This window comes from Solea solea, chromosome 12 (assembly GCF_958295425.1).
Source record: "Solea solea chromosome 12, fSolSol10.1, whole genome shotgun sequence".
NCBI classification, from domain to species: Eukaryota; Metazoa; Chordata; class Actinopteri; order Pleuronectiformes; family Soleidae; genus Solea; species Solea solea.
The window spans coordinates 16,201,436-16,213,777 of record NC_081145.1 but is presented as its reverse complement, the minus strand read 5'-3'; the positions used below and the strand labels follow the sequence as shown (position 1 = coordinate 16,213,777).

General features: G+C 42.7%; 1 protein-coding gene across 1 annotated transcript in view; it reads right to left on the bottom strand.

Moving 5' to 3' along the window:
• LOC131469641 (A disintegrin and metalloproteinase with thrombospondin motifs 20) overlaps positions 1-10,886 on the bottom strand; it is a 75,189-nt gene extending 64,303 nt beyond the window's left edge. The window contains exons 1-3 of the mRNA XM_058644852.1: positions 10,459-10,886; positions 9,936-10,321; positions 5,084-5,252 (exon numbers count right to left, since the gene is read on the bottom strand). Of these exons, the coding sequence (XP_058500835.1) occupies positions 5,084-5,252; positions 9,936-10,321; positions 10,459-10,549 (646 nt within the window). The 5' untranslated portion in view covers positions 10,550-10,886. The remainder of the gene's footprint in view (positions 1-5,083; positions 5,253-9,935; positions 10,322-10,458) is intronic.
• Positions 10,887-12,342: the final 1,456 nt, after the last annotated feature.

Sequence of the window (12,342 nt, the reverse complement as noted above, 5' to 3'; positions counted from 1 at the left end):
AGAGTAAAACACATTTCTCAGTTTAATGGACAATTAAGACTAACACTGTCATCCTGGACCACCAAAGAGAAAGTCCATTCATAGGGACAATCAAAAGACAGAAGGTATTCTGCTTCTTTTTCTATCCAAGTAGTAGCAAGACAGTGGGTGACAAAGCTACTTCAGAGAAGCAGGTGTAAAAGCAGAAAGACAGGCAGTGGGAGCTCAAGTAAAGGCTGGGGCTTTTGCCAAGCTCTGGAACAAGACCGACAGGCACATGCAGCGCAGACCCAGGGCTGCTGAAACATAAAGAAACTCCTCTCTCCATTCCTCTGCACCGTTCAGTCAGCAATTCTCAATACTAGTGGGGTGCTTCAGCCACTGACAGGCCAAGGAGATGACATGCTCTCCTGATGGATTCAAACACACACATGCAATCCATATCTTTTACACACAAACACCAAATCCCTAAACAAGCTCTTCTGCCCGGTAGCAAAGGGTGCTTCCTGGAGGAGGACTTTGTTGAGGGGGCACAAGAGCTCACAGAAGGCCATAGCCTTTTGGAGTTGTCTGACATTCATAAGATCCACACCATGTAGAGCCAGACCTTAAATATGAAAGAGGTTGATTGACCAGTTCATCACGCCCAGACTGGTCACCTTTCCTGACCCGCTGTGAAGAACCAGAATCTCTCCAAACAACTCCAATTGTGTGCCAACAAACAATCCAACAAGCCCAGTAACCATGCACCTCTGGGAGGGGAAAATCTCAAGGTCACATCCACCCGTCCATTGAGTGGCACCAAACAAAGAGGGAAGTGAGGTCACAAGCAACAAGTGCTTCCATTCACTAACATGAAAGCGCAAAGGGAGAGCGGGCAACGATTCAAGTCGGCTAGTTCAAACCCCAAGTGGGGGAGGGCATTTTTCCATGTAAATGAACCCATTGACCAAAAACCTGATGCTAGCATTTGAACCACCACAATGTATACACAGTGGGCACCAAGAAGGGGATCATATAGAATGATTGTGTTGAGGGTCAGGGGGCTCTAATGCCCTGTGTGCCAAGTATTGCCGCATCAAGAGCCACCGGTGGGACATTGACGTTTGGATTTTCAGCTGGTAGTGTTTGCTATCAAGCGATCTGTATTTGATAAACAGCGCCTAATTTAGACAAAATATGACACTACACAGCTTGAGACTCACAGCCGTCACCTGTGCGAAAGAGTTACTGCATGCCACCCTTTCCCTCTGTCTCTAGTCGTCACATGGATTTTAGAAAGCCAAGGGAGAGAAGAATCTGCCCCTATCTGTAGACACCCTCATCCCTGTGGCTATCTCGATCGAAGATTCACATGCAAGCTTGGAGACAGATACCCTGTAGAATGTAGCATTAAAGGTCGGAGCTGTGCTGTGATTCCTGCCCACTGAGCCTCTTACCCAGAGGCTCTTAAAAGCCAGAACCAGGAACAACAAGCCACTCAGTGACTTAAAAGCATTAATCACCGTCTCAACAGCTATCTACTCCAGAGGTATTCCAAACAGCAGGAAAGCCACTTGGGTTTGCTGAAGGAGAAAGAACGCTGGTTCAGAACTTTTCAATGTCAAGTTTTTTTTATCTCTTATACCCCTAATTTGCAGTCTTAATCTAACCCCCGGCACATTTGTTAACTTGCTTATACAGTATAGTGATGCCATAGTGCTTTATCAACAGTGCATGAACACACACAGTGTAGAAAAGCAGCTGAAGACAGGTATATTGCAATCTCATGTCCGTTGGAATAACAAAACGTCATTTTCCATCATTTTCCATCATCAACACTTTAAATGCCCTCATCGTTGTTGCTCTTCTAGTTCTGACACTTCTTAGTGACGGCATATGTGTGGAAAAAGTCGGTGTGTATCAGGGAGGACAAGTGCAAAACTGAAAACAAATCTCTAAATTTATCTGTGTGGAAATATAGCCTTCCTCTTCTTTCAACACATTTTTGCAAAGGAGTGCACAGACTGTACAAACTTTGGAAACATTTCCTGCCTTTTGATACAGACATCCCAGTTGTGTTGGCCCTGTGCACTAGAGCACTACAAGATGTATCTATAGGTGAGGTGAAAGCTTATCTCACCAAGAGTCCTGTATCTTTCCACTGATGCACATTTTGTTTCCTGGAGATCGGTATGATAAAACACAGCTTCTTTCATCTTTTGTCATTTTCAAATAAGACCTTTCCTACTAGGGTCCAACAAAGAGAAGGGGAGGGCAGCCTGGCCAGCAGATTGAAGTCATTGTAATTAAGCATTTTCATTTGCTTGAACCTTCAAGGCCGCTAAACCTGCAAACCTCTTCAAATTCCAAAACATGTCAAACCCATCAGCACTTTCCATTTGAACACAAAGCCTCTCTTCACATGAACATTAAGTGGAGAAAGAAATCTTAGATGACCATAAGACACTGACAGAATTGTTTTACAGCTACTAAAACCAAGTTATACCTGAAAAGGATATCTATTATTCTACAAGTTGTTGATCAGCTTTGTTTCACTGTAACCCTGTGAATCCTCTTACACAAGTTGCTCTTCAACCTTTGCTGAATCAAACAAAATGTATTTGATTGTATTAACATTGATTTCCAGTCAGGATATTGAGACCAAGTGTCTGAAAGGTCTATTCATTTTAAACATCATCAGGGATCAACTCCACTGGTGGCAAAAAGCAGTCAGTTAGTAAGTGCAGTATGTCAGTAAACCTTTTCTGAGGAGTTTATGGTCTCAGTTCCTAGTTGCAAGTCTTCTGCGATACACCATACTGCCCATTTGTAAATTATGGCTCCATTATGAGTAAAATAGACAATAAAGCACAACATGTATCGGGCATGGACACCATGTGATTAACAGCTACACCTGGTTGCAGGTTTAAGTGGATGTGCAGTGGACGAGCTCTTGGTCAGGTTCACTCCTACTTTTCCAATATGGTTTCTTCTGGTTTTAAAAACCAAATGTGGTGCTGGCAAAAAAGTTTAACTTCAAGGCTTCAAATTGGGTATTCACAAACCAAGTGATGTCCCAGTAGGTTGCCACTTAATACAAACTGGTACAAATTTAAGCCTTAAGTGCACAGTCAAAATGTTTGTCCTACAAGATCCAGGTCGTGATTCCTCAGCTAACAATAATTCTACTTGATGGACCTGTTTTTCTACACTTTTTCTCTCCCAGCACATTAGGAGCCCTATATTTAGCAGGACATTTGGTGTAACAGAAGAGGACACAGGGGATAGGGTAAGATGGAAGCAGATGATCCGTGAAAGGGAGAAGCCGAAAGAAGAAGAAACATTTAGCAGCTGATTTAGACTGATGAGGACCACTAAGAAACAGTACAGTAGTAAAGAGGAAGGAAGGCCTACATTACATGTCATTTAGCAGACACTTTTATCCAAAGCGACTTACAATAAGTGCATTTCAACATTTGGGTACAAACAGGAGCTAGAAGTAAGTAAGTGCTTCAAGTAAGCCAAACTATAAAGTGCCTACGGAGATAAGATCACAGCACAGAGCTACACATCCCCCTAAAGAAATGTCCATACATCCAAAAGCCAGGAGTCAAATGTCCACATCCATAACCAGAACCCACAACTACAAGTATTTTGCAAGCAGCAGGACACGTGCCAAGCCAGTGTTTATAGCTAACCTGCTAGTAGCAGCGTGTACTACAGGGCTGTTGGACTTGGCTCGGTGAGGCCTTCAAAGAGTCAATTTATCACTGCATCTGAAGAGGGGCCTATCTGATAAAACTGAAGAGACACAGCCTGGGACACCTCATAGTCCCAACACCAACCCTGCCAGCTTCTTTTAATCCTCCTGCTCATTGTTTACCTGCTGCCCTTTGATGAAGCCCTACATGTGTCATATACACATGTATCTCCCTACTGTCTTATGCTGTACATTGGATATAATGTATTCATTCAAAATTTTGTATAGGCTTATAATTTATGTTAAGATTTCAAAGGTCTAGATATATCACTATGATAAAGTACTAAAAAACGACAAAATAACTTGCATAAATGTAATTGAATGACTCTGGATATTCTTAGTATATGAGAAGTCAAGGGTCACTCACCAAGCCAACACTTATCTAGTTCTTAAGGGAGAGTATGTTTAAAAGAGCTGAGAGATTCTCAGCCTCTGTTTACCACACACAGACTGAGTGAATGAAAGGGCAAAGCATATGAAGGGGGTACTGGCCTGGCCGATCGGGCCAGTCCAAGTTCTTTAAACTGCCGCCACACACAATGGTCACCACCAAGCAACAATGCCTGGGTTCAGACAACAAGCAAATCAAGTGGCCTGTACATAAAAGATTTATTGCATCCAACAACAAAGGCCGCCCACGGAGCTCCCCGGCGAGGACTACTCAAAGGCCTCCGATCATGGTGAACTCCACTAGGTCGCCGTGCTTTCTCTTGAGGGCCTCTCCACCACCCAAAGGCCTCAACCATAAAAAGTCAAATGAAATTGGAGGAACTTTCAAGCAACCTCTCAAGCAGAAAACCTCTCCAGTTCATTTCATTACATCTGCAAACTAAAAAAAAAAAAAAAGACTAAAAAAAGCACTCACAGCGTTCAAACCTCAGCCAAGGTCGCTCAGTTTCCCACAGTGTCAATCACTTAAGTGGTGATCCTTAACTGGATCAGCACCAAATTCAAATTATGCTGTCCTGCCTTCCAAGAAAATGTCATCAAAATCCTTTACATTTTGAGTTATGCTGCTCACAAACAAACAGACAAGCACAGCCAAAAACACAACCTCCTTGGCAGAGATGAGCTGAGCTTCTGACACAGCTTCAGGATTGAATGTTCCAGTGGAACGTGAGTAAAAAACAACAGACGGTGCCTGTGCTTAATTAAATTGAGGAGTTTTGAGTAACACCCCTTAATCAGAGCCGAAATCTTTTGGGTATCCTGCAAGCCAAAGATCGTGACTGAGTATAATTTTCATTTTAGGCAGTGTTTATTGCCATGAGACACAAAGAGAATGCAGGTCACAAGGAGGTAAATGTTTGTGGGTAAAATTCAGACAGTGGTTACAGGCAGTATAGTTACACAGTCTGTTACCTGAGGCAGCACAGGGCTCTGTGTTGTTGCTGGTTTTCGAGAAGTTCCTCTTCCTCTCGTGTCGGTAGATGAGATGAGGTTTGTTGTGCTCTTCATCGTATTCCTTTCCCTCGGCATTTAAAAGAGGCTCCAAGAAATATTCACCATGTCGTGTTGTAAAAGTTCCAATCTAGAAGAAAACACGAAAGTTGTCATTAATTAGATTCCATAGGTTTGCTACCTCTTGAGAACCCTTTTTGGCATAAATACAGATCTTGTCAGACCAGTAGTCCTAATTAAGCAAAACCTAATTTCTAATCAACTTGTTATGTCTCGGTCTAAGATTTAAATTGTGGTTAGCTTGAGGTTAGGAATAAGCATTACCTGGTTATGGATTAGGGATTCTGATTTGTTCAGAGTCAAATGCAGGGTCGTAAGAAGAACAGCTAGACAAACCTTATTGTATGTGTGCGTGTGTGTGCACGTGCTGGCGGCTTAGGTTCATCCAAAGAGGTTGTGGTCTAATTGCAGTCATTCTGTTTTGCCCTAGAGCACCGTTGTGCACATGATTTTGAACAATCTGTTCATTTTGACATGTGCACATGACAAGAGCATGCTGACTCAGAAAGGTCAGAGTATAGTATATCTGCACCAATTTACTGTCAGTCAATGTTGGAACTGAAACCATGACAATCAAACAACAATTAAGGGTAATTTCGATGCCTTTATCTGTGATTTTGATGCGGACTTACACCATCATTATGCAGTAAGCCTTTTCACACATTTATGCAGTAGCTAGTATTTCAGAATGCTTGTTATAGCTGTGAAAACACAATTTCCCCTCACAGCCTGACACTGGGAGGAGTGACATCATCATATGTGGACAGAGCTGCTGACAGAGGAATGCTAATATTGATTTGGCAGCTCAGTTCTTCACAAAAGCTTCTTAGCTCACCTTGCCATGAGGCACAATGGTGTTTGTATGGTAATTTCAGTCGCACACTTACACACGATATTGGACACTGGAATGTTATCTTTACAGCAGCATTATTCCACTGCCATCCCCGCAAGGGATGGACATTTGGCAATGGAAAATGTACAAATCGGATATTGGAAAACATGTAGAAACGGTGTGTGCACGTTTCCTCTCACCCTTTTGAACAGTGACGGATTAGTTAGCTCATACATACTCTATGTCTTGTACTTCCTCTTCAGTGCTTCAGGCCTTGATGGCTGACACAGAATATCAACAAATGCAAGGAATAGACTCCAGAGTTTAAATGTGGCACAATGTCCCCTGGCTCTAGTGCTCAACACTTAAGTCTTTTCATTTTCGGGTAATAAGTGCAGTTGTATTAAAAGGAATGATTTAACTATATACTACATGTTTACTTTTAACCTCACATTCTGTGTTAACTCTTGTTGAAGTGATCCACATGTAATGAATGATTTATATCACAAAACACCTGATAGATCTGTATCTGTAGTTAGCTAAGTTTAACTTGATAATTAAAGCTGAACCTTTCTGAAGTTCCCAAAGGCTGAACAGACAAATGCTCTGTTTAGGCCATGGAAAGGGCAGAGTTTTAGGGTTTCCCAGCATAAGCTCAGCAGCAAATCTGGCAAACGTTTGAAGGGACACAATTGTTGCTGTTCAGTACTGGGTGCTGAAATGGACCTTACAAGTAAAGGAGTCCTGTTAGGAGCAAGGTCCCCCTCAGGACATGAATGGAATGACTGTTGGCATGCATTTATTTTATGAAATCCCACAGACACTTACATTCAATAGGTGCTGCTGAGTCATCCACAAGTGCAACACACAGTTGCAGTTAACCTTTAAAGTTAAACAGGACATAAAAATGTCCTGAGTCCGATCTTTGCACAGAGATACCAGTGCTGGGATGAGGACAGCCTCATTTCCCAGGAAAGAGTGACTTAACACACATCTTCTATTATGTGAGTGAAGTGAGAGAGTCAACTTGTTCGGGGAATAACATTTCCCACAGTGTGAGCAATCCTTAAGTCTCCCACTACCTTCATTGGCAGTTGTCTCCTCTTTAACAGCCTTTCTCCTCTTTTCTGCCCGTCACAGCTCACTTTGAAAAGGCCAAAAGCTCCTCAGCGACCCCCACAATCCCCCCCGGGGATGGCTTTGAGCAACTCTGGACAAAAGGGGAACCTGCTTTTTTTAGAATGACCCCTTTGTTTTAGAGCTAAATTATTCCTTAATGACCTCATCCCAACAAAATGTGGCTGGCCATTAAGCCCCAGTGATCAGATACGGACACATTTATGACCCAATAGCCTCTGGCGCTGTCTCCATTGTCCTGTCATTCTCAAAGAGTGATGATGCGGATAAGCAACAAAGATGGCTTGAAAAAGGATGCAAACATGTTTGGATAAGCAAGTCATACATCAAAGTTGGGCAGAGGGGCAATTAAAAGCTTATTACCCTGATAATACCTCATGTCTTAAATTGCTACACAAACAGTTGTGGCAATCCCTTTAACCACACTACTAGATAATCCACGATCATTGTTGCAGACTTTATTAAAGACACAAAAATGGTCCATAGCACAATCTAAAAAAAAAAAACACCATTATGCCAAGTTTCCAAAGTGGGTTAATCACTACATGCATTGTGAATGCACTGGTTCAAAAAAAGCCAAAAAGTGCAGCTGACACCTACTCTGTGCCATGCTATCCTGGTACTGTACACAGTGCACCGATCTAAAATAAGGATTATGTCACTAATAAAAGTTATGACATGGAGGAGGAGTCGAGGGCTTTGGCTGGCTGTGACTGTGTTGCAGTGGCCAGCCAAACACTCCCACCACCCACAGTCCAGCAGAATCCTGCTGGCGCGACTAAGGTCAAACCCCTGCCCCTGGACCAGTAACCTTATGTGACCCATGAAGTCATCCCCTTCAACACTTCTAACATTCTGTCGCACAGGAGTCAGCACGTCATATAGTATAATAGGGCTGTAAACTCATTATTACCCAATATTTCCATTACAGCCCCCAAGATCTATGGATGTGATAAAGAAACAGCCGGGACTGAACAATCATTTCTGGAGGTGCAGCTGGTGATTGGCCCACAATTAATCAATTAAGACATAAGAGAAATAAAACTCCCATAACAAGTTTCCATACCTGGACAGAAGAGTCTCAAATATCAAGATGTTAAATGTTCAATAAAACATAAAAAAAAAAATAATAATCACACAAACTTGAAGCTTGAAGCAGCAAATTACTGATGTAAATCACGACGTGATTATGAAGATTTTATCTGTTGGAGCTTCTCCTCAGTGGTCTAACACACAGATCAGCCTTGTTGGAGCTGATCAGAGTTTTTAGTATCTCTTCAGATCCAGTGCCACGGGGGAGCTTAAGGGGGCTTAGCCCCGTCAGTTGTATTTTTTGTGCCTGTCACTGCTCATTTTCACACATTCAGAAATTCAAACAATATGTAGCATTCTGCATGTTGTTCCAGGTTTTGAGAGTAATTACCAAAACACTGTTGGTGGCTCTATATGACATATGCCTATGTGATCTTGCACCACCCCATCCCTCTGAAAACCACCCTGAAACTTTTACGGGTGCTTCTTTGCGCTTCAAGCCATACTCCAACCTGTTACAGCCATCTTGCTTTACTAGTGGCTGTGGTGCTTCTTTATTGTCTCCTCCATCAGTTGTGATGTAAAAACAATCACGCCCAGTGTGCAACGCACGGTAATGTCGCAAGTTTAAAATATTGTTATAGCGAGAATCACACAGGAATCGGCATTGCGTGTACTGATTTGGCAATGACCTGAATGCAACAAGCTTGCATTTACATTTAAATACACACTGTAGCTTTAAAGTTCTAGTCTCTAAGAATTAATGACACCTAATAGTCAGACAGCTCCCTTTCCCCAATTGCGTCAGGTAACTATGGTCGCTTTTTAGGCCATTTCCTCTTTCTTCTTTGTTGGTTTATGCATTGGGTTTATCAGCCTCCATAATGCAAGCCCCATACCTTCATTTACATATACAAGATTTACATTACGTGCACAGACATTTGGAAGGGCAGGGGCGAAAATGAATTGGACACTAAGGGGGCTCTAAATGAGGCACCTGTACAGAACCACACATGTATCCTAATAGGACACCGAGTGAACATCACATTTCTGCTCTGGGGAAAACTTCCCACATTCTCCTACAGGTATACAGGGACATCCTTCACAGCACAGCATCACTTCCTGTCACAGAGACGGACATTTTCTATACAGCACGGAATATCGTGTCCTCTAAGGACACACCCTTTGGGACACTGTCATGTAGGGACTGTTGGGAACTTCATTAGGGCACCCACAGGAAACAAAGATGCAAGGGCATCTTTTAGGACACTGCATCACCTTTCTCCACGACAAAGACACTCCTTTAGAAACAATATTTGTTTTAAATGTATTTTTCGCTTTAGAGGACACAATTGAATGGCACAACATATCCTTATATTTGTACCACTCTAGATGGTCCTTTAGCATGCTTCAAAAGGCAGAGTTGTTGTCCAACAGGGCCCCCATTCTCCCCCCCTGTGCACGCCACTGTATTCTGAGGCTACAAGAATACATTTTTTTTATTATATAATATTTTAAAGTGATTATACACTTATACAAAGATACGTGTGGGTAGTATATGCATATTTGTGCAAATAACCGCATGGGCCTAAGTCATTTTATCCTGAGCATCATCATCATCAGTATCCTCTCCTTCCCAGTGACATTACTCTTATAACTCATCACACACTTAACTTCACTAAAGCTGTTGGTCGTGGAGGGAAACGCATGAATGCAAGTCGTTCACATGTGAGGAAAAGGAATAATACTCACAAGGCCAGTGCACAGGCTGAAGACTGCAGGATACGCGCTCTTGGCGTTGACGTGTCCGCGGAAAAAGCAGTGGCGCATATCGCTCGGGTCGTGGAAGTAGGAGTCCGTGGAGTTGCTGCGCTGCTGCGCTCCCAAGTGAGTCACCGTGTACGAGGGAGCGATGAAGCTGGAGTCTGCGCTCAGATTGAGATGAAACTGTTCCCCGAATGCATCGACCCTGTAGTGAACCCGCACGCCCGACAGCGCGTCGGCATTGTCATTACTGTGACTATTTAAACTTCTCCGTCTCCGTTTGTAGTGCAACGTGTGTGGGAATGATTCTCCGAAGTCATTGACGCGGACCGGGGTGATGATTTCGTACGATGACAGCTGCTTGATGAAACTTTCTGCAAAAGAAAAGCAGTTGCAAGACAGAATTAAGAATGAATGTCAACGCTGCAGACTGACAACCCATACTGTACGATTACACCCGGCATCCCTCTGCTCAGACAACTCTTTCTGATAAACCAATGCAAACTTCTACCTTGTTTCGGATGCAGCCGGTGTTGCTGAGTGTCGCGGACAAGTGCTGACAGATGACACGTTAGTCCAACCAGCCAGATTGCAAACTGCATGATTTCCTGCGCGAAGAAAGCCGGACAGTCGTCTCCAAGGCAGTAACCCCTCTGTCTCTCCCGATCGGCTCCCCCAACTCCCTCTCCCTTTCCCCGGCTTGTCAGCAGCAACAGGTCGCGGGCTCCGCGGAGGCTCTGCGCAGCGCAAGTCCTGCAAAGTGCACTGGCCTCATCGCATTGCTAAACATGCATCCACTAGCCGCTATAAAACTAGACCTACTTGTGACACGCTCATCCCCCCTGGCGAAAGAAGATGCTGCCTAATGTAAACTGCGGTCTATACTGAAAGGAGGGATCTGTGCCAAGTACGCTTTCCCTCGGCCATCCCTACAACACCCCGCCGAGCACCCGGACCACTCGCCGAGAACAAAGCACGCCCCTATGAGCCATAAGCCAATGGTGAGTGCGCCAGCGGTGAATGCGCGTCGACCACAGTGCAGCAGTGTTCAACCCAGAATTCTACTGAGAATCTACTGAAGCTGCAAGATCATCTGGAAGACAGGGTCTGAGGTCTGAGCTGCAGGCTGTGTGAAATGTCAAAGACACGGTGGAGGAAACTACGCACTGATCTGATTTTGTTTTGAATGCTCTTATGATAAATAATTCATCTGCTTTACATAATATTGACTTAATGTAAGGTTTAAATGTGCAGTTTCTAACATTTAGGACGTTTTTATTGTGGCATAAATGGAATATAACATCCATAAGTAAGATTGTTGTTGAATGTGTCTAAAACCGTTTGGTTTTTCCATATGATTCAGTATTAGGGCCATACATGAAAAAAAAAAAAAGTTGGAAAATGTTGAGATTAAAGTCGACATGTCGTGGTCCTACTACTCTGTTGTACTTTTATATATACTTTAGGCAAATCCTTATTTTATTTGAGTATTGGAGTTAACATAGTTAATTAGTCTTTTGTTTGTTACAATCTGCTGTTTTACTATTGGATGTCACTAATTCCCACAAATTAGACCACCTGTGCAGCTTTTAGACTGATGTTCAGATCAGGCCAATATCAGTGATATGTTATTAATTTATTTTGGCTATACTGTATGGTATACAGTCATTTAACGCACGGCAAAATGTGAGGTTGACACAGACTACTATTTGAAAGTGTAGAGTTTAATAGTCTCTAGTTACGTAGTTTTGAGTTTTACGTATCTGGACATCACACTTCTTCTCTGTGTGTTGTTATTGGGGCCTCTGTTTTTGGTAGCCCTTCCAGCCGTTGCAGTTGAGTAACACAGGAAACGCCAGAGCCTTTATAGAAATATGCTGCGTTTCAAATGTGGTCTGTTTGCCGTGTTCACAAGAAGAGCCCATTTGAACACTTTTCCATCATATTCACAACCTTTTAAAATGTCCTGACAAGAAAAAGGCTCATAATCAAGGGGTAAAATATTGATCTAGCACTGCCACTGGCTGGACTCATCACTAATTTGATGCAGATATTATGTATTTTTTCAATGTTGACTGGCTGACGTGCAAGCTCAATTGCAACAATTAGTGGAGTTCAAGTGTTGGACCTTTGACTTTGCAAGTACCAGGGGGGTTTAAATATCATAGAGCACCTACTTAAATAAGTTAATAAGACATTTATTTTTATTTTATTTATAAAAACCCATGATCCATCGCAAATGTCTTATTTTGCAGCCCTTTCTGAGCTGTGCATGGTGAAAAAAAACTACTTTTCCATATGTAATGATTAATTACACTTTCCAATTAGCCATCATGTTGTTGACATGTTAAGCTCTCTACAGTGTAATCACCTCATTTTAAAATAAGGGATCGTC